The sequence below is a fragment of the Tachyglossus aculeatus genome, unplaced genomic scaffold (assembly GCF_015852505.1).
Source record: "Tachyglossus aculeatus isolate mTacAcu1 unplaced genomic scaffold, mTacAcu1.pri scaffold_1_arrow_ctg1, whole genome shotgun sequence".
Taxonomy (NCBI): domain Eukaryota; kingdom Metazoa; phylum Chordata; class Mammalia; order Monotremata; family Tachyglossidae; genus Tachyglossus; species Tachyglossus aculeatus.
This window is the reverse complement of record NW_024044915.1, coordinates 2,893,446-2,916,774: the sequence shown is the minus strand read 5'-3', so window position 1 is coordinate 2,916,774 and position 23,329 is coordinate 2,893,446. Positions and strand designations below refer to the sequence as shown.

At 42.3% G+C, this 23,329-nt stretch overlaps 1 protein-coding gene across 1 annotated transcript; it reads right to left on the bottom strand.

Annotated features, from left to right (window-relative positions):
• Positions 1-1,096: 1,096 nt before the first annotated feature.
• On the bottom strand, positions 1,097-22,425 carry LOC119923450 (vomeronasal type-1 receptor 3-like). The gene is given in 9 exon segments (XM_038742826.1): positions 1,097-1,335; positions 3,063-3,578; positions 3,581-3,927; positions 6,454-6,495; positions 7,466-7,469; positions 8,125-8,152; positions 9,862-9,885; positions 21,306-21,471; positions 22,358-22,425. Coding segments are annotated over 9 exon segments (1,434 nt in total).
• Between the last annotated feature and the right edge of the window lie 904 nt (positions 22,426-23,329).

Sequence of the window (23,329 nt, the reverse complement as noted above, 5' to 3'; positions counted from 1 at the left end):
TGCTGGAATAACTGATGGCATTCGTTAAGCACTGTTCTAAAGCGCTGGGGGGGATACAAGGTGGGATCAGGTTGTCCCACTTGGGGCTCACAGTTTTCATCCCCATTTTACAGATGAGCTCACTGAGGCCCAGAGAAGTGAAGTGACTTGTCCAAAGTCACACAGCTGACAAGTGGAGAGCCAGAATTGGAACCCATGACCTCTGGCTCCCCAGCCCGTGCTCTTTCCACGGAGTCACGCGCTGCTTCTCTCTTCCACTATACCATACTGCCTTCTCATGGAATGGGAATTGGTGGATGGGGGAGGAGAGAGGTCTTTAATCCCCATTTTACAGACAAAGAAACTGAGACACTAAGCACCTTGCCCACAATCACAGGGCAGGCACGTGACAGAGTCAGGCTTAGAGCCCAGGTCCCCTGTCCCCAGGCCCACCCCTGTCACTTAGGCCAGACTGTTGACTGCCATTTCTCTGCAGTTTCCCCCCATTGCCAAGCCTCTCACCCCTGCCTCAGTTTGCCCGCTGCTGATTGCAGGAAAAGCTCCAGAAATATAGCTGGATAGAGAGGGGGGACGGTGCTAGGAGCTAACCACCTGGACTCCCATCCTCATGCCAGTTGCCCATGGTGCTCCCACTGTCTGGAATGCTAGAGCTCCTGTGCCTGGGGCAGAGGGCAGTTCTCTAGGTCCTTGGCTAGGTTGAGTAGTGCCAGGCCTTACCTCCCCTCCAGTTCTGTCCATAAAAACCACCTTTTCCTTTCTCCTATGCTTTCTCTGAGCTAGCTGCAGATGCCATTTGTTGAAAGTGCGTCTGCTTTCAGGAGAAAGGGAATTCTCTTTTATCTGGAAGTCTGTTTTAAGTCGGCAATGGTGGCTATGGAGAAAATAACGGTGACGATGAAGAAGTGGGGCAGGCAGGTGGAGAAGGCTTTGGCCCGGCCCTCAGCAGCTGGGATCCTCAACACGTCCCGGAAGATGCGCATGTTTGAGACAATGATGGAAACAAAGCAGAAGACGCCCCAAAAGGGCCCCAGTGACTATGACAACATTGATGATTAGGTACGTTTCAGAACAGGAGAGTCGGATCACAGAGGCATTATCACAGAAGAACTGCCAGATCAGGAAGAACACGCAGAAGGATAGGGAGAACGTTCCAGAGGATGACATCACTGCAAACAGCCCTCCACCGAGCCATGAGATGGTAGCCATCTTCCCGCAAGCCCTTGGGTCCTTGAGGATCTTGTAAGAGCGGGGGAGGCAGATGGCGGGCATAGCAGTAATAGAACATCACCGTGAGGAGGAACACCTTTGAACCAGCAAATGGAACCACCAGAAGACCTGGGTTGCACAGCCCAGAAACGAAATGGATCTATGGTCGGTCTGGGATTTGTGGATGGATTTGGGATAGTGCCATTGATGGAAAATAGTTTAGCATTTTTTATTTATTACCTCTATTTTACTTGTACATATTTACTAATTCTATTTATTTTACATTGTTAATATGTTTTGTTTTGCTGTCTGTCTCCCCCTTCTAGACTGTTGCCCGCTGTTGGATAGGGACTGTCTCTATATGTTGCCAACTTGTACTTCCCAAGCGCTTAGTACAGTGCTCTGCACACAGTAAGTGCTCAATAAAGACGATTGAATGAATGAATTAATTAATTATAATTTTTTAAGTGGACTGGTTTTTTACATTAAGCCATTTTAAACTCTTCTATGACACAACTTTTCCTAAATCATAACAGCTCTTCAAAAATCAAATTGAAAGTGATATTTGAAATATTCAAAACTTCTCTCATTAGAAATAAAAAAGTATGCTGAAACAAGAATTATGGGACACATGATGATAACTATTAAAAGCGAATGAATTGGAATTAATGACCTCCCTCTTCATATCTGACAATCGTTTTCCAGACCTTCTCCAAGAGGCATACTCTGACTTAGTCTTCATTTCCTCTTCTTCTACTGCCGTTGGTGTTGTCCTTGTACTTGGATTTGTACCCTTGATTCACCCCTCCCTCAGTCCCACATCAATTATGCAAATCAATCCCTCAATCATATTTATTGAACACTTCACGTTGGGCACTGTACTAAGCATTTGGGAGAGTATAACATAACAATATTAACAGACACATTCCCTGCCCACAACAATCTTACAGTCTAGAAGGTGCTTATAGTACAAATCACAATTTATTCATTCATTCATTCATGTCTCTCTCCCTCTCTAGACTGTAAGCTCTTTCCAGGCAAGGAATGTATCTATCAACTCTGTTACATTTAATTCTCCCAAGTGCTTAGTACTGTGCTCTACATACAGTAAGTGCTCAATAAATATGATTGATTGATTGAATTAAAGAAACCATTAAGATATCAAATCTTTGAACTTTATTTGATGCAAAAGAACCATAATAGGTCATGTGACCAAACGTTATCATAAATAGATTGAATTAGATCGTCAAGACCCTAAGTGATGGAGTGAGAATTTGAAATATTTCCTTGTGAAATAGAATACCAAGAACCAAAACTAGCAAGTGGTAATATCAATGAAAAATATTAGCCTCACATTCAAACGTAGTAAAATGCACAAGGAAGAAAACCAATGAGGATTTCCATCTGTGTTGTGAGGAAACCTTGCTTTTGTAGAACTATTTTATTTTTTCCAAAATATTTTTAGATCATCAATCTAATTTTATCCTCACAATATTCCTGGAAGAGAGGAAAAATATATTATTATCATCTCTATTTTACAGTTGAAGAAACTGAGATTTAGGGAAGGCAAACAACTTGCCCAAGGTCACAAAGCAGGCCAGAGACAGAGCTCGGACTAGAAGCTAGATCTCCTGACTCGGCTGACTAGATTGACTAGAATGACTAGATTTACTAGAGCCTTTACAGGCATTCTTTATGCCATGAATGAAAACAAGAGCTGACCTGAATTTCTTTCCTTCATTACATAGAAGGAAAGATAGCTGAGAATGATATCTCAGCTCCTTAAAAGATTGATTTGAGTCTGCCCCTTTTGCCCCTGATCAGCACCGAGGGGCAAAAGAAAGCTTAAGATGAACCCAGAAATAATAAAGGATCATAAAGTGTCATGTCATCCATCTTGATAAAATTCAAAAACAGAATAATACTGCTATTGACACAGTAAAAAGAAATGAAACAAGTGACCAGAAGCAGGATGGTCTGGGCGGCTCTGGACTCTGGAGAAGCTTTGTGGGTTTGCCTGCTGCTGTGAATGTGCTGGACATGCCTATGGTGGTGGTGTAGCATAAGTACCGTATAGCCACTGGCCCAGCTCATAAGGAGTGCAGAGAAAACATCACGGACAGTTTTAGCAGTGAGGAACGAAGAACTGTTTAGCTTATTTAAATAATATATGTTAATACAACTCTTCCTATTATTGCCACTGATTGGGATGGTGACATTTCTGCTGTCTACAATTGGTTTTAGTACATTCATTTCCACTAAAAGATTAATGATCCAGAATATGATAAAGGCAGGCAAGATCAATTTGGGGACCTGGTGTTTAAGATGGGCCCAGCCAGAGTTACTGGGGCTGATGGTGACAGCCTGGAAACCGCTAGGAGCCAGGTGGTACAGATACAAAGTCCCCTGGCCACTCTCCTGATGTAGGAGTTGACCTGGCACTCAATAACACCCAGAGAATTCTCCCATCTGAAGGCAATAACCATCCCTGGAGTAGTCTGGGTGAGAAGAGTCACTGTGTTGGCCAAAGTCAGGTGAATGAGGATCAGGTCTGTGATCTTCTTCTGTCGGTGATGGGAAATGAAGATGGTGACATACAGCATGAGCAGAATTGAATTCCCCAGAAGCTCAAACCCAGTCTGAGTGATGAAGAGAATTGTGAAAATCAAGTCACTCAAAAACATTTTCTTGATTTCTTCAGAATTGCAAAATTCAGAATACCTTAAAGAGAAAACCAAAATGGCTCATCTGTGCTAGATAGCATTGGAAACACTGAATTAGGATGATCTGAAAGCTTCTGTTCAGCATGATGGCCAAAATATCTATTCCAGTCCACCCCTAAGTAATGTTCCAGGATAGCAACTTCCAGAGGTGGATGATGTCCACATGGGGAGGGGGAGAAAGGTGAATTCAATCTTCCCAAACAAAAATTAAATTTGCATTTGCTCTTAAACTATCTGGAAGCCAAAGAGACCATAGGAGATATTGTTTAAAACATCCATGAATGTTCTGGGAGAGGCAATGTGCAAGACAATCACCAAGTTTGTAGGTGACACTAAACTTTCACACTTGGTGAATGCCATTTTTATGTGCACATATTCTTTGTGGTCCCGAGAATGGAGTAAACATTAAATGATTTTCAGTATGGACAAATGCTAAGTAATGGATCTATGGAAAAATAATCCGAGCTACAACTAAGATATAGTTGGCTCCAAGTCCTCACATCACAACTTGTTATTGAGATTGCTAAGTCTTCATTGGCTGTGGAAGTCAAGGAGTCCAATATAAAATTGGGAATAATAATAATAATAATAATAATGGTAGTTGTTTGCACTTACTATGTGCCAAGCAGTGTTCTAAACACTGGGCACAGTCATCAGGAAGAAGATGGACAATAAATCAAAAGGCAGAGTTTGCCATTATAAAATCCCATGATGCTGGAGAATTTCTGATCTCTATTTTAGGAAGCATAGAATTGTTCACCTAATTGCACACAAATAGAAAAGTGAACCTAATGATGTTTGAATGTGGTTGTAGTGGTGGTGGTGGTAATCATATTTGGTAATAGTGTTTATTGAGTACTCACGGAATGCAACAAATCAATCAAACAATGACATTAATTGAGCACCTACTATGTGCAAAACATGCGACTAAGCCCTTGAAGAGTACAATAAAAAAGAGTTGACCTACAATACAATAGAACGGGCATGTTACTCCCCTCCTCAAAAATCTCCAGTGGCTGCCTGTCAACCTGCGAATCAAGCAAAAACTCTTCACCTTCGGCTTCAAGGCTCTCCGTCACCTCGCCCCCTCCTACCTCACCTCCCTTCTCTCTTTCTACATCCCAGCTCTCACCCTCCACTCCTCTGCCGCTAACCTCCTCACTGTGCCTCGTTCTTGCCTGTCCCGCCGTCGACCCCCAGCCCATGTCCTTCCTCTTGTCTGGAATGTCCTCCCTCCACACATCCACCAAACTAGGTCTCTTCTTCCCTTCAAAGACCTACTGAGAGCTCACCTCCTCCAGGAGGCCTTCCCAAACCAAGCACCCCTTTTCCTCTGCTCCTCCTCCCCTCCTCATCGCCCCTACTCCCTCCCTCTGCCCTACCCCTTCTCCTTCTCACAGCACTTGTGTATATTTGTACATACTTATTACTCTATTTATTTTATTAATGATGTGTATATAGCTATTCTATTTATTCTGATGGTATTGATACCTGTCGACTTGTTTTGTTTTGTTGTCTGTCTCCTCCCCCTTCTATCCTGTGAGCCCATTGTTGGGTAGGGACTGTCGCTATATGTTGCCAATTTGTACTTCTGAAGCGCTTAGTACAGTGCTCTGCACAAGGTAAGCACTCAATAAATACTATTGAATGAATAAATAGAATTGACAGACAAGTTCTCTGTGCAGAAAGAGCTTTCAATGTACAGAAGAAACTTGGAAAAACTTGGGAAAATCCTATAGAGGCACGAGACTCATTTTCCAAGATTTACTGGAGGAGGTGAAATTTAAGGAGAGCTTAAAACACAGGAAAGAGCTGTGGTCTGTTGGATATGTGAGGAAGGGGGTTTCAGTTTGGGGAAACAGTGTGAACAATGAGGCATAGTGAGAGAAGGGAAAGCGATATTCCAAAACAAAAAAGACTCATTTCTCCAAACAGATGATAATAATAATTATGGCATTTGTTAAGTTTTGAAGTTGGCCAATCACTGGCGTAGGTACCAGGCTATTTCATCTGAAATAGTTCCATTCCTACATGGGTCTTACAGTTTAATTAGGAGGGAGAAGAGGGATTGACTCTCCATTTTACAACTGAGGAAACAAGCATGAAGAAGTTACATGACTTGTCCAGGATCTTACAGAAGGCAAGTAGTGGATCTAGGATTAGAAGCCAGGTCCTCTGACTCCCTGACCTGTGATCTTTCCATTAAGACATACTGTTTTATGTACAACCTAGAGTAGCAATGGACTTAGACTTTTGAGTAAATAAAGGAGAGGATAAGACATCCAAAATGAGCTGTTAGAGGGAAAGTTAGGATGTTAGAAGGGAACACTAAGAGTATCAAATTGTGCATCTTTATAAACTAGTACATATGTCAAAGAAAACAATAGCAAAGAGTTCATCCAAGGATACTGTTGACCCAAATGGATTCAGCATAGAGCCATTGATGGAAAATGGTTTGTCATTTATTATGATTTTTAGGTGATTGTTTTTTACATAAGCCATTTTAAATTCTTCTATGACTTACCGGGACAGTGATTCTTCAGATCCTTTATACAACTTTTCCAACCTACTGAACAGCATAACAGCACTTCAAAAATTAAATTGAAAAGTGACATTTTGAAATATACAGAAATTCTCTCATTAGAAATAAAATAGCATCTGAAACAAGAATTATGGGCACATGACGATAACCACTAGATGCAGATTAATTGGAATTAATACCCTCCCACTTCATATCTGGCAGGGAATCACTCTCCACACCTTCTCCAAGAGGTCTTCTATGACTCCACCCTCATTTTCTCTTCTCCTTCTGCCGTCTCTGTTGCCCTTGTACTTGGATTTGTACCCTTTATTCACCCTTCCCTCAGTACCACAGCAACTTTGTAAGTGGTAATATCAATTAAAACTGATAGCATCACATTCAAACGTAGTAAAATGCGCAAGGAAGAAAACAACTGTGGATTCCCATCAGTGTTGTGATGAAACCTTGTTTTTGTATACCAATTTTATTTTTTCCAAAATATTTTTACATCAACAATCTCATTTTATCCTCACAATATTCCTGGAGAGTACGAAGAGACAGATATTATTATCATCTCTATTTTACCATTGAAGAAACTGAGATTTAGGGAAGGCAAACAACTTGCCCAAGGTCACAAAGCAGGCCAGAGACAGAGGTCAGACTAGAAGCTAGATCTCCTGACTCCAAACTTCTTGCTCTTTTCACCAGAGCATGCTGCCTCTCCTCTGATAATAATAATGGCATTTTGTAAGTACTGACTATATGCCAAGAACTGTACTAAGTACTGGAGTAGGTACAAGATAATCAGGTCAGACACATCCTTATTCTTCACTGGGTTCACAGTCTAAGAAGGAGGGAGAATAGGTATTGAACCACCATTTTAAAGATGAGGAACTGAGGACCTGACAAGTAAAGTGACTTGCCCAAGGTCACATGACAGGTAAGTGCCAGAGCTGGGATTAGAATGCAGGTCCTCTGACTCCCAAACTATGACCTTTCGTCCAAATCACACTACCTCCCTGTGGTAAAAAGACATAAGATTTAATGAAAATGGACCAGACTGGAGAATAAAGATAATCCTGTATGGAACTCAACAAAATTCTTTTTTATAGCATTTTTTTTTGAGTGCTTACTATGTATCAAGCACTGTTCTGAGCTCTGGGGAAGACATAAATTAATCAGCTTTACACAATCCCTTTCCTCATGAGGTCACAGTATAAGTATGAGGGAGAACAGATATTGAATCTCGATTTTGCAGTTGAGGAAACTGAAGCACAGAGAAGCTAAGTGACTGGGCCCAGGTCACACAGCACACGAGTGGTAGAGCCAGGATTTGAAATCAAGTCTTCTGGTTCTCAGGCTCATGCTTTATCCAATTGGCTATGCTGCTTCCCGTGGTCTCTTACGACATTAGGTGCAGATCAGTTTTACCAGATACATTTAGAACCTCTTTAAAGTGAAGTTAAAATTTTATACCCATACAGATCTTGTACTTATTTCAATAACCAAAAAGAATATTCCAGTTGTGGGTACTGTTAATACCACAGGGTAATATAAATCTAAGAGCAAATTGCCCAGTGTATTGTTGCTAAAGAGATTAATGTGGGATTAGAGTGTTAATTAAATGAGTGTGCAATTTATCAGAGTAAGTTCGTGCAAAGAGTGAAAATTTACACAAAATTGACTTGAAAGCATAAAACAGCTATAGACGAGCTAAAAACTTAAATTTAAGAGATATTAGATTCCAATCTTCTTGGTCAAAAAGGCATTATTGTCTTGAGAGAAAAATTAAAAGAAGAATCTAATTGCTCATAAAGGAAGGGGTTGAGTTGCCCATGTTTGGGAAGGTTCCCATTTCTAGGGTAACTGGTTCCCCACGAAAATGGCAGGATTGAGGACAAAATACTATTGAGACCTCTAGACAATACTGAAAGAGGCTTACTGGCACCAATTGAAAATTGACTTGGCACCTAGCTTGGATGTAGTTGGAGCTGACCACCAATTAGGTGAACTTGTGTCCTTACTGTACCATTCAGACACACAGTGTCAAATATGAGTGTTGTGTAGCAATAGACTCCTTGGAATGGACATGCCAGAGTATGAAACATGCAAGTGTCCTCTAATCCTGCATAGTAGGCAGTGTGGATAGAAAATAAAAAAAACAAACATCCCTCCACCCTCTGAAATGTGTGGAAGAAATTTGCATCAGAGTACAGGTAAGGGTTTCTCCATAGGTTTTCTACTACAGTTTTTTTTCCTTATTCATCCATTAATCAATCTATCGATGAAATTTATTGAACTCTTGCTATGTGCAGAGCATTGTATAAAGGGTACAACAGAGTTAGCATGACACGTTCCCTGTGCACAATAAGCTTACATTATAAATGGGAAAAGAGAAATAAACATAAATGAATAATTAATAATATATAATTTAAAGAAGTTGTATAGGTGCTATGGGGCTGAAGGTAGGGAGAATATCAAATGCCCAAAGGTCACAGATGCAGGTGCTACAGAAAATGCTAAGTCTTATAAACATAAATTTTTTAGGGTGACAGTGGAATGAAGCAATATGGGAAGGAGGAAATCAATTAGGAAGTGCCTTTTGGAGGAGGTGGAATTTTAGGAGGGTTTTGAAAATGAGAAAAGGTAAAAGCTTGGATATTTGTAGGGGAAGGGTATTATAGAAAGGAGGAAGGGTGTGAGCAAGGCTTAGGAGGTGGGAGAGTAGAAAGAGGTAGTCAGAAGTAAATGGCAACACCATTACTGAGGGCTAAAGGGACAGGATGATGCTGGTATTATTGACTAAAACGTGAAGTTTAAGTGAAAGTATTGGATGAGGAAGTTTCTATACAAGTAGGAAACCCAGGATTTGGATTCTTAATTGCCAAAAAGGTGGCAGGAACATGTAGAAGATCTCTGGGTAGATGTCTAAGTTTTAAGTGGGGCCTGTGGGTAGGATTAGAGGGTAGAAATTAGTAAATCCTATTTTCTGGGAATGAGAATCACTGAAAATCATTTCAGGAAGGAGGGTTTAGGCCAGACTGGGGGAAAATGGGTCTGGGTGGGGGAGGGGGACGAGATGGGGGGAATGTGAGAAAGGAGGGGAGGGTTCTGATTGACAGGGTAGGGAACACCGGTGTGTCTGATCAAGTAGAGTTCTGGACTCTCCTCTTCTCCAGAAAGTATAGCATAGTTCTTGGGAACTCTAAAATGGTACTGCAATTTTCCTTAAAATTCTTCTTCTCATTTCATCCTCAGCACATCCCCACTTCCCCATGACAGTTAATGTACACTGCTTGCAGCACAGACTGTGGGAAAAGTGTTGAGGGAATGCTGAGTAGAGATTAATCTTTCAATCAATTAATGGCATTTACTGAACATCTACTTTAAGCAGAACATTGTACTACATACTTGGTAGACACGCTCCCTGAGGACCTGGAGCATAGGTAAGAGAGAGAACATTCATTTTCAATGCCTGGTACCCTGTGTCAGAAATTAGGTTGCAGTGGAAGGATCTGGACTCAATCAATCAATCAATCAATCGTATTTGTTGAGCGCTTACTATGCGCAGAGCACTGTACTAAGTGCTTAGGACTGAAACTCTGACCCCAGGAAGTCACCACTAATTAAGCCAACCCTTTACAGAGAACAGGTAATGGAGAGATGGAGAGAGTGTGGTGACTCACATACTACACTGAAGAACCTCCTGATACATCATCACTGCCCCAGGACCCCTTATCCCTGCTTCCAGGCTGCACTCCCTATCTTTTTCTCCCTCTCCTCTCCATGCTGCACAGAGCCTGACACTTAATGACACACTCACCTGAACATGTTTATTCACCCAACATGCAATGCTGTGCAGAAAAAGACTTGGCTTTTCTGTTCTGGTGGGACCCAGCCAGAGCAGCAATTATAAGGACAAAGTGGTTGAGCTCATCTCCCTCCAGGGCTACCATTACCATGTCACTTGCTGTTGTTATGGCAGTGCTTGGATTAGGAATCTGAGATATCTCCACGGAAGGAACCAACTTCCTTCCCCCTTGGAAATCCTCTTCTAAATAGCAAGATGATTCATTCATTCATTCATTCATTCAATTGTATTTATTAAGTGCTTACTATAATAATAATGATAATGATGGTATTAAGCACTTGCTAGGTCCAAGCACTGTTCTGAGCACTGGGGTAAATACAAGGTAATCGAGTTGTCCCATGTGGGGCTCACAGTCTTAATCCCCATTTTACAGATGAGGTAACTGAGTCACAGAGAAATTGAATGGCTTGCCCAAGGTCACTCAGAAGACAAGTTGCATGCTAAGCACTGTACTAAGCACTTGGAAAGTACAGTTAAGCAGTAAAGAGAGACAATCCCTGCCCACAATGGGCTTACAGTCTAGAGGCGGGGGAATACAGACATCAAAACAAGTAAACAGACATCAATATGAATAAATAGAATTATAGATATAGACATATCTACATATCTACATAAGTGCACTGGGACAGGAATTGTGGGGGAAGAGCAAAGGGAGCAAGTCGAGGTGATGTGGAAGGAAGGGGGAGCTGAAGAAAAGGGGGCTTAGTTTGGGAAGGCCTCATAGAGGAATTGCACATTCAATGGGGCTTTGAAGAGGGGAAGAGTGATTGATTGACAGATTTGAGGAGTACAAGGTGATTAAATGCTTTAAAGCCAATGGTAGAAGTCTTTGTTTGATACGGCGGTGGATGGGCAACCACTAGACTTTCCTGAGGAGTGGGAAACATGGTCTGACCGTTTTTGAATGAAAATGATTCAGGTAGCATAAGGGAGTGTGGACTGGAGTGAGGAGAGACAGAAGGCAGGGAGATCAGCAAAGAGGCTGCTACAATAATCAAGGCAGGATAGTTTAAGTGCTTACATTCATGTGGTAGCAGTTTGGATGGAGAGGAAGGGGTGGATTTTGACAATGTTGTGAAGGTAAAACTGACAGGATGCAGTGATGGCTTAAATATATGGGTGGAATGAGAGAGAGGATCCAAGAATAATCCCAAGGTAATGGGCTCGTGAGACAGGAAGGATGGTGGTGCCATCAACAGGGATGGAAAAGTGAGCAGATGACAGGGTTTGGGTGGGAAGATAAGAAGTTCAGTTTTAGCCATATTAAGTTTGAGGTGATGGAAGGACATCCAAGTATAGATGTAGGCAGGAAAAATTGCGAGACTGCAGAGAAGGAGAGACATCAGGGCTGGAGGTGTAGATTTGGGTGTCATCAGCATAGAGGTGATACTTGTAGCCATGTGAGCGAATGAGTTTTCCAAAGAAGTGAGTGTAGATGGAAAAAAGGAGGGGACCCAGAACTGAACCTTGAGGGGCACCCGCAGTTAAGTGGCGGGAGGCGGACGTCCCCATGAAAGATACTGAGAATGAGTGGCCTGAGAGATAGGAGGAGAACCAGGAGAGGACAGTGTCAGTGAAGCTGAGATTGAATAATGTTTCCAGGAGAAGGGAGTAGTCAATAATGTAGTCAATTTCACCGACTGCTCTTCTAAATCTAAAGAAGATTGATCTAAAGAAGACTGCTCTGGATCTAACTTTCTCACTGTACTTCAGTCTCATATATCTCACTACCGAGCCCTTGCCCACATTCTATTTCTGGCCTGTAATGCCCTCCATTCTCAAATCTGGTGGACAATTACTCTTCACCCTTTTAAAGCCTTTTGAAGGCATACCTTCTCCAAGAGGCCTTCGCTGACTCAGCCCTCCTTTTTTCTTCTCCCATTCTCATCTGTGTCACCCTGACTTGCTCCCTTTATTCAACCCCCTCCCAAGCCCCACAACACTTATATACATAACTGTAATTTATTTATTTATTGTAATGTCTGTCTCCTCCTCTAGACTGTAAGCTCGTGTGGACAGTGAATGTATCTTGTTTATTGTTGTATTGTACTCTCTCAAGCTTTTAATCCAGTGTTCTGCACAACTTAAGTGCTCAATAAATACAATTAAATGAATGGACGGTATCGAAGGCACCTGAGAGGTCAAGAAGGATTAGGAAGCTTGTCAGGAGTGGGATGAACACAATACTAGAGAGAAGGTGTAGCTAATCCTTTCCAAAAAGGAGTTTACTGTTTAGATGGGGAGGCAGACATTAAAGCAAATTACAGTTGGATTTGTGAAAGCTTCTCTTCATTCTCGATCTGTTCTTCACCCAATCACTACTCCTTCTCATGATCACTGAAAGCTGGCTCTCCCAAAATGACACTGTCTCCCTGCTATCTCCAAAGGAGGCCTTGTTGTCTCTCACTCTCTAGGACTTATTGGGAAAGGGGGGAGGAGCAGGTTGCCTCCTCACTCCCCAATGCCACTTTCATACTATTCCAGCTCCCCCATCCCTCTCTTTCCTATTCCTATCCTCTGAAGCCAACATAATCTGCCTCTACCACCCAAACCAGTTAGTAATCACTGTCATCTACGTCCAATTTTCTGAAACAATTGATTTCTTCATCACATTCCTTCTCTCATTCTCCATCCCTACATTGATCCTTATGGGCTTCAAAATCCACGTGGATGTTCCTGATGACCCCTCCACTGCCTGCTTCCTCTCACTCCTCAATTCCACTGACCACCTGTTCCACCCCACCTCAGCCACTCACCAGGTTAAGCACACACTCGATCTCATCATTTCTATTCATCAAAAAATCTCAACCTTCATCAACTCTGAAATCCTTCTGTATGACCACCACCTCTTCACCTGCCTTCTCTCCCACATGCTCCCTCCCTACGAATCTACCAGGTTCCCCTACAGACACCTCCAATATATTCACCTAAACCAATTTTCTCAAGTCTTCCTGTCCCATTTTGTCTCCAAACCTAAACTACCTTCCTTTGATGACCCAACTGGCATCATCAATACCACCCTCTCTATTGACTCACTCACTTTGCTCACTCATCTCACTTGCTCCCCTAACTCTTTGCTGATCTGGTACCACTAATCCATAGCACTGGATCACCTCCACCGTCCACTTCCTTCGCTCCTGGGCACAAGCTGCAAAGTGTTGCTGATGGAAATCCAGGTAGCAGGCTGACCTTGTCCATCTTCACTTCATCCTTGCCTGTTTTAACTCTTCCTTCTCTTCTTCCCAGAAAAAATATTTCTTCCTTATTGACTCCCTTGCTTATTGCCCTAACCAATCGTTTCAAACGAATATTTAAGTCCCTCAACAAAACCCCTGTCCCTCTATGCTCCTCTCCCAACCAATCTCTTTCCCGTAATGACCTGGTTCCATGCTATACTGAGAGAATTGATATGATCGTGTCATCTCCCTAAACTCTCCCCTGCTCCTCTCCAGTCCCTCCCTGCTTCCTCTGGCCTTTTCATCAATTCTCCCATTTTTCCCAGCAGAATCTCAAGAGGAGAGCTCCTTCTACCTCTCAAAATCTATCCCACCACCTGAACCTCCAACCCATCCTATAATACCTTATTAAAAGACTTGCCCTTGCTTCTTCCTTCCCTAACCTCATATACAACCATTCACTCTCCAGTGGCTTCTTCCCGACTGCTTTTTAACATGCTTATGACTCCCAATTCCTTCGAAAACCCTCCCTTGACCTCACTATTGCCTCCAGTTATTTCCCCATCTCCCTCTTTCCATTCCTTTCCAAAGTCCTCGAACGAATTGTTTACACCTGCTACCTCCGCTTCCTCTCCTCCAATTCTCTCTTTGACACCCTCCAATCTGGCTTCCACACACATTACTCCACAGAAACTGCCCTCTCCAAAGTTACCAATCATATCCTTCTTGTCTAATCCAAAAATTCCATACACTATCCTTATCCTCCTCAACCTCTCAGCTGCCTTCAACACTGTGGACCCCCACCTTCTCGGAAACAGTATCCAACCTTGGCTTCACTGATGCTGTCTGCTCCTTCTTTTCCTCCTTTCCCTCTAGGTGCTCCCCTGCCTTCCTTCTCTACCTCCCGCCTCCTAAATGTGGGAGTTCCTCAAGTCTCAGTCTGGATTCCCTTCTATTCTCCATCTACACCCACTCCCTTGGAGAAGTCATTCACTCCCATAGCTTCAACTGCTGTCTCTACCTTGATGATTCCCAAATATACCTCTCTAGCCTTGACCTGACTCATATTTCCTCCTGCCTTCAGGACATCTCTACTTGGATGTTTTGCTAACCACTCAAATTCAACATGTCCAAAATAGAGCCCTCATCTGTCCTCCCCTTGATTTTCCCACCAATCAATCAATCAGTCAGTCATAGTTATTGAGGACTTACAGGGTGCAGAGCACTGTACTAAGTACTGTGGATGCAGTTTCTGTCTACACTGACGGAAAGGTGTGGGGGGGTTGTAGACAACACCACCAACCTCAAAGTATCACAAGCCTGTCTTTGATTCATCTCTCTCATGAAATCCACATATTCAGTCTGTCACCAAATCCTGTCAGTTCAACTGTCCCAACAGTGTTAAAATCAGGCTTTTCCTCTCCCCCCAAAACTGCTGTCATGCTAATCAGAACGCTTATCCTGTTCTTTATTGATTACTGCATTGGCCTCCTTGCTGACCACCCTGCCTCCTAACCCTCCCCACTTCAATACATACCCAGATCTGCTACTCAGATCATTTTTTCTACAAAATCATTCAATCCACAACTCCCCACTCCTCAAAGACCTAGAGTGGTTTCCCATCCACCTCCTCATCAAACAAAAACTCCATACCATCATCTGCTTCAAAATATTCAATCTCCTTGCCCCCATGTCTCTTCCCTCTCTGATTTCCTCCTACAACCCAGCCTGCACCCGTGACTCCTCTAATTCATTCATTCGTCCATTCAAAATTTATAGAGCGCTCACTGTGTGCAGAGCACCGTACTAAGCACTTGGGAGAGTACAGTACAACAAAAAACACCGCCCACAATGAACTAACAGTCAAAAACAGGGGATATAGACATCAAAACAAATAAATTACAGATGTGTACATAAGTGCTGTTGGGATGGGAGGAGGGAAGGGCAAAGGAATAAAATCCAGGCGATGCAGAATGGAGCGAGAGTTGAGGAGAGTGCAGGGAGGGCTTAGTCTGGAAAGATTTCTTGCAGGAGATGTGCCTTCAATAAAGCTTTGAACTGGGGTCAGGGGAGAGTAATTGTCTGTCAGGTTCGAGAAGGGAGGGTGCTCTAGGCCAGAGGTTGGATGTGGGACAGGGGTTGGCTGTGAGACAGGTGAGATAGAGGCACAATGAAAAGTTTAGCAGCTCAAGAGGAGCAAAGTGTGCTGACTGGATTGTATAAAGAGAGAATCGAGGTGAAGTAGGAGAGGGCAGGATGATGGTGTGCTTTAAAGCCAATGATGAGGAGTTTTTGTTTGATGAAGAGGTAATTGGGCAACCACTGGAGTTTTTTCTGAGGAGTTTTTTCTAACGTCCCAAACATTTCTGTAGAAAAATGATCCGGGCAGCAGAGTGAAGTATGGACTGGAGTAGGAAGAGAATGCTGGTTGGGGCGTTAGCAAGGAGGTTTAAGTAGTAATCTAAGCAGGATAGGATGAGTGATTGCATTAACATGATAGCAGTTTCCATAGAGAAGAAAGGGGATATTTTAGCTATGTTGTGAAGTTGGGACCGAAAGGATTTAGTGATGGATTGAATATGTGGATCTAATGCCAACTTATTCATTTAATTCACTAGTTCATTCATTCATTGCATTTATTCATTCATTCAATCAATCAATCATAGTTATTGAGTGTTTACAGTGTGCAAAGCATTGAGTGCTGGCGAGAGTACAAAATAAGAATGAACGGACATATTCCCCGCCCATAACAAGCTTAAAGTCAATAAGGGGAGACAGTCATTAATTTACATAAATTAATAAATAATCAATCTCATCTATCTCATTGCCAACCTCTTGCCCACGTGCTGCTTGTGGTCTGGAACTCTTTCCCCCTTCATGTCCAATAGATGATCACTCTCTCCATCTTTAGAGCCTTATTAGGACATCGCCTTCAAGAGGGCTTCCTTGACTAAGCCCTCATTTCCTCTTCTCCCACTCCCTTCTGGGTCACTTTTGCATTTGGATTTGCACCATTTATTCATCCCACTCCTAGACCTACGGGCCCTAAGACCCTCTAAAGTGGAAGCACATTGTGGACAGGGAATGTGTGTGTTTATTGTTATATTTTTCTCTTCCAAGCACTTAGTATAGTGCTCTGCACTTGGTAAACACTTAATAAATATTATTGATTGACCCACAGCACTTAGGTATATATCCATAATTCATTTATTGATATCAATATCCATCTCTCCTACACGGTAAGCTCCCTGCGGGCAGGGGACTGTGCTACCAATTCTGTTCTATTTTACTGTACAAGCACTTAGTGCAGGGATCTGCACATAGTAAGTGTTCAATAAATGTAACTGATTGATTAATTGGCTCTGGATTATGCTCCCTTCACTCCACAGAAATTGTTCTCTCAAAGGTCACCAATGATCTCCTTTTTGCCAAGTGCTTCGTACAGAGCTCTGCACACAGTAAGCACTCGGTAAATATGATTAAATGAAAGCCATATCCAACAACACCTACTCAATGCTAATTCTCCTCGACCTTTCAGCTGCCTTTAATCTTATCATGGAAAAAATATCCAACCGTGGTTTCACTGACACTATCCTCTCCTGGTTCTCCTCCTATCTCTCTATTCGCTCCTTCTTTGACTCTTTCATAGGCTCCTCCTCTGCCTCTCACCCCCTAACTCCCTGAAGGCTCAATTCTGGGTCCCCTTCTATTCTCCATCTACACTCACTCCCTTGGAGAACTCATTCACTCCCATGGTTTTAAACAATCATCTCTATGCAAACGATTCCAAATCCCCTTCTCTGCAGCTTTGCATTTCCTCCTACTTCCAGGAGATCTCTACTTGGATGTCCCACTGACGACTCAAATATAATATATATGAAAGAGAACTCATCTTTCCATCCAAACCCTGTCTTTCCCGTGACTTTCCCATCGTTGTAGACAGCACTTCCATCTCCCCTATCTCACAAGCCCATAACCTTGGTGTAATTCTTGACTCATTTCTCTCATTCAACACACATATTTAATCTGTCCCCAAGTCCTGCCACGTCAACCTTCACAATATTGCTGAAACCCACTCTTCCTCTCCATCCAAACTGCTACCACATTAATCCAAGCATTTCTCCTATCCCGCCTGGATTACTATATCAACCTCCTTGCTGACCTTCCTCATCCCTAACTCTCCCCACTCCAGTCCATACTTCAATCTGCTGCCTGGATTATTTGTCTACAAAACTGATCAGTCCGTGTTTCCTCACTCCTCAACAACTTTTAGTGGTAGCCCCCTGCATCAAACTAAAACTCCATACCATAGACTTTAAAGCACTCGATCAACTTTCCTTCTCCTACCTCACCTCACTGATTTCTTAACACAATCCAGGCTGCACATTTGGCTCCTTTGATGCTGACCTACTCTCTATACTTCAATCTTGCCTATATTGCTGTCGACATTCTACTTCTACATTGGAATGATCTCCTACTACATATTCGACAGACTATCACTCTCCACACTTTCTAAACTTTTTTAAAAGCTCACCCCCTCCAAGGGGCTTTCCCTGCCTAAGCCCTCATTGCATCTTCTCTCACTCCCTTCTACATCACTCTTGCACTTGGATTTGTACCCCTTATTCACCCTTCCCTCATAGCTGTAATTTATTTATTTCTATTAATATTTGTTTCCCCCTGTAGACTGTAAGCTCGTTGTGGCCAGGGAATGCATCTACTGACTATTATATTGTACTCTCCCATGTGCTTAGTACAGTGCTCTGTACACAGAAAGTGCTTAGAAAATACAATTGCTTGGTTGATTGTATAACTCTCTTTAATTATAGCCAGCACTTAGTCAAACAGGCAATCAGTAGTATTCATTGAACAATTAACTTTGTGCAGAGCACTGTACTGAGCACTTGAGAGAATACAGTACAACAAATTTGGTAGTTACATTCCCTGCCCACAGTGAGCTGGCCATCTACTAAGTATGTCATTATTATTAGTACTCCTACCCATTCTCCTGAGGGTGGAGGAAGCCACTCCTCCACAGCCACCCTCCTTTGAAAGAAGCAAAAACCGAGAGAGGCAGACCCAAAGGAAACAGGCAAGTGGAGCAAGCCTGGGATTCATTCAATTGTATTTATTCAGCATTCACTGTGTGTAGAGCATTGTACTAAGTACTTGGGAGAGTACAATACAACAATGAACAGTCACATTCATTCATTCATTCAATCATATTTATTGAGTGCTTACTGTGTGCAGAACACTGTCCTAAGTGTTTGGGAAGTACAAGTTGGCAACATATAGAGACGATCCCTACCCAACAGTGGGCTCACATTCCCTACTCTCAATGAGTTTACAGGCTAGAGGATGTGGGAGAAGAGTCAGGAACTTCCAGAACTGAGTGGGTTGGATTAAGACGTACAGGGTGAACATGTTTTGGTGGTAAATCCAATGAAGAGGTGATCTGAACTATAATCTTGTATCAAAGAACTGAATTCCACTTCCCTGCATTGGAACATCCTGTTTTCCTTTCTGGGACAAGCTAGCCTAGGTTTCTGCTGGGGGAACAATGACCAAGCCTAATCCAAGCAGATGGCTGCCAGCCAGCAAGGGCACCCAGGGTAGAATATATTATATAGTGTTTTCTTCTCCACTTCGAGAGAAGATAATTAATAGTCAAAAAATTGCCGAACAGGAATGGGACTGGAATTATAATAGTGTCCGGGTTTTCATGAGCCTCTATCTACCTAACATTTCTCCACACCTCATACCTTCTTCCTATCACTGTGCTAGTGTTACCTCTCTGGATTCTGAATCACAGCTTTTAGTGGGACCATTGTGTTACCTCCTAAAACCTTGGTCCACATGGGTACTGGGCACAAAATAGGAAACTACTCTTCCCCAAAAGCTCCCATTTTTCTGAGACAGCCAGTAGAAAGAGAAAAAAGGAGAGAAAAAACAACCTAAGGGAGGTGACTTATGCACTGTTTACTGCCCCCAGATTTTTTTTGTCCCTTTTGGTTCTAGATTCATCCTTCAATCCCTCCTTCCCTACCCTGGTGAGAACCCATTGACAAACTTAGTGTAAACCCCCAAATTCAAAGTTAACACAACCATGGGTTAGCACACCCAGGCACTGACAGTCAGAAAGCAGCATGGCCTAGTGGAAAGCGTACCAGCTTGGGAGTCAGAGGACCAGGGTTCCAATCCTGGATCTGCCACTTGCCTGCTGTTTGACCTTGGACAAGTCTCTTAATTTCTCTGGGTTTTTTCAATTACTTCTGCCATGAAATGGGAATTAAGTCCTACTCCCTCTTACTTAGACTGTGAGCCCCATGTGGTTTAGGAACTGTGTCCAACCTGATTATTTTGTATCTACCCCAGCACTTAGTATAATGGTTGGCACGTAGTGAGTGCTTAACAAGTACCATTAAAAAAATGAAAAGAAAAAGAAAACACTTCTTTACCCAACACCCAAAAGTTTGTCTACATGTGGAATTCATTATCTCCAGAAGTATTGATGATAGTCTTATTGATTACACCCAAGTGCATAACATAAAACCTTAATCAATACATTACATGTGAAAGTTTTACTTAATATAATGACAGTAATAATTATTATGGCATGTACTAAATACTAACTCTGTGCTAAGCCTTTGGATAGAAGTAAGGTTATGAGAATGAAACAGATAGTAAATATTTATATTCCTTCTCTATCTGAAGAACCTTGTTCTTTCAAACTCTTGTGATAGTTTTAATTAAGATAACGACAGCAATAATTATTATGGCATGTACTAAATACTAACTCTGTGCTAAGCATTTGGATAGAAGGAAGGTTATGAGAATGAACGAGATAGTAAATATTCATATTCCTTCTCTATCTGAAGAACCTTGCTCTTTCAAACTCTTCTCTCCACTACCTCTTTTCTCTTCCTTCTTCTCATTCATTCATTCTTTCATTCCATTGAATTTATTGAGCACCTACTTTGTGAAAAGCATCATATTAAGCCCTCGGGAGGGTACAATACAACAATAAACAAACACATTCCATGCCCACACAAGCTTACAGTCTAGAGAGGCGGAGACAGACATAAATATAAATAAATAAATTACATTTCAAATTAAATAAATAAATGTACATAACTGTTGTGGGTCTGCTAAGGGCAGCTTAGTCAGGGAAGGCCTCTTGGAGAAGATGTGCCTTTAATAAAGGTCTGAAGAGGGGGAGAGTGATTCTCCGTCAGATTTGAGGGGTGATAGCACTCCAGGCATGAGGTAGGACATGGGGGAATCGTCGGCAGTGAGATAGATGAGATCGAGATACAGCGAGAAGGTTGACACTAGAGGATTGAAGTGTGAAGGCTGGGTTGTAGAAGGAGAGCAGCAAGGTGAGGTAGGAGGGGGTAAGGTGACAGGTGACTGTGAGCCCCATGTGGAACAACCTGATTACCTTGTATCCCCCCACCGCTTAGAACAGTGCTTTGCACATAGTAAGCACTTAGCAAATGTTATTATTGTTATTATGATTATTATTACCGACAGTAATTAGTGATGGGGGGACCCAAGATGTGATTAAGCACTCCTCAATATGGATAGACTATGCTTTGGAAAGGAAAAATAAAGATGAATTATTCAGTCCTCTTCATCTTCCTCTTTCTCTGTTTCTCTCTCTCTCATGGGTAGAGCCTATAGTTAATTTTCACCGTTGTTCACGTCAAATTTTTGGTCCGTCTTGTAATGCAGAGAATCTGGGCTGATGAGCATGGCATTTTGAAAGGAACCCTTACAATGGGTCAGGACCACAGTCCTCAACATACCTGAGCTATGACCTGAGGTATGTTTCTTGTTTCGGAGAATGCACTGAGTTCAATGCAGTATGACAGCTGTGGTGCAATTGCATCGCCCTTTTCCTTTCCTCCCTCCTTCCGTGTGCAGGACGGGATGGTAAGGAGCAACAGAGCTTCAGAAATGTGGCAGAGATAACTATGGGTAAGAGGAGAGCATCACAAATGAGGGAGAGAGGATTGTAGGGAACAGGAGGGCTTCAGAAATGTGGCGACTCAGTGGACTCTGAGGTATGAACCAAGGCAGAGAGAGACACTTCATATGTGAAGATTAGTCATAAAGGGATAGCATAAATGTAAGAAATATATATGATTATATACACATATATATAATTTATATGTATAAAATAGTAAAATGTCGATACTCAATAGTAAAAACATGATGCATGTAATCTACAAACAATTTTAATTTTACAGGTATCTCAAATTGTCATGTTACAAGGGTTCCATATATAAAATCCATGCAGATTAATTCTACAGAGTATGAACTTTTCAAATTTTCAACTATGGCCACTCGGCCCATGGACAGGTGTGTTGGCTCCCTGCCCGCTTACCCTTTGAAGCCAGACCTTCAGAGCAATGAGTCTCTGACTAGAGGGGGTAGCATTTACCATGGTTGTCTGCCATCCATCCACAAAGCAGGACATAGAGGGTCACCAAAGCAATGACACACTTGGCTGCTCTGACTTCAAGCATTGCCTTGGGTGAGTGAGTGGGCCCATGAAAGTGCTGGACCCGTCTGTGGTGTCTGTGCAAGACAAATACCAGATAGCCACTGGCCACACGCATGAGGCCCACAAATAGCAAATCCCAGACAGAAACCATAATGACATTTATCAGGGCAATTTCTAGACTGTCGGTCCTTACTGAACAATATTTAAGATCATATATGATTTGACTACTGGTGTTTCTGGGGGCCTACTGTGCACATTGGCATAACAGCATTTAGCAGCATATTGAGGATCCAGGAGAGGAGGCAGGAGGGAAGGATACACTTAGGTAATTTCACTATGAGTCTTGCCCACCGGCTATTGCTGGGACTGATGGTGATGGTCTGGTAGACATTCAGGAGGCAGGTGGTGCGGGTGGCCATGACCCTGGACACTCGGGAAAAGGTACATGATGATTTTACATCCAACATCATCCAGGAAATTTCTCAGTCCCCAAACTGACATGATGTTTGGGATTCCCCAGGTGAGAAAAATTATGTTGGCCAAGTACAAGCTGCTGTGGATCAAATCTAGGGAGCTTTGCTTGTGGTTGGTGGAGAGCATGCAGCCATAGAACAGCAGGAGAAATGTGTTTACAAGAACCTAATGCGGATCTGTGACAGAATTATAATTCCAAAGGAGAGCTCACCTCCATCCGTTCCTGTGCATGATCAGGCAGGTCCAGAGAAGCTATCCTGCTGGGAGAGAAACATGGATTGGGAAACGTTTCGTTCGTATTCATAGATGCATATCTGTATCACATGAACTTGATGAGAGCTTAAAATTAGAATTTTTAAAATCACATATTCTGCCTGCTTCCTAGAAATCGTGTCATAGTTATAATCAATCCTACTCAGTTCCACCAGTTATTATTATTACTATTATTAAGCACCATCAAGCTGATTCCAACTGATATCAACTCCATGGATATACTTCTCCAGAACCTCCTGTCCTCTGCCATAATCCACAACCTTTCTAACGGTTCTTCCGTTATCGTTGTTATGGTCTTTATCTAGCTACCTGCCGGTCTGCCTCTTCAACGTTTTCCCTGTACTTTTCCTAGCAATAGTGCCTTCTCCAGAGAATCGGTCCTCCTGATTACGTGTCCAAAATATGCTAATCTAAGTTGAGTTTTTACGTTTAAAATAGTTGAAGCTATAGTTGAATTTGCTTTAAAATCCATGTATTTGCTTTTCAGGCAGTCCACAGTATTCACAAAAGCTTTCTCTCACCAATTTCAAAAGAATCAATGGTCTTTCTACCCTGTTTTTTCACTGTCCAGCTTTC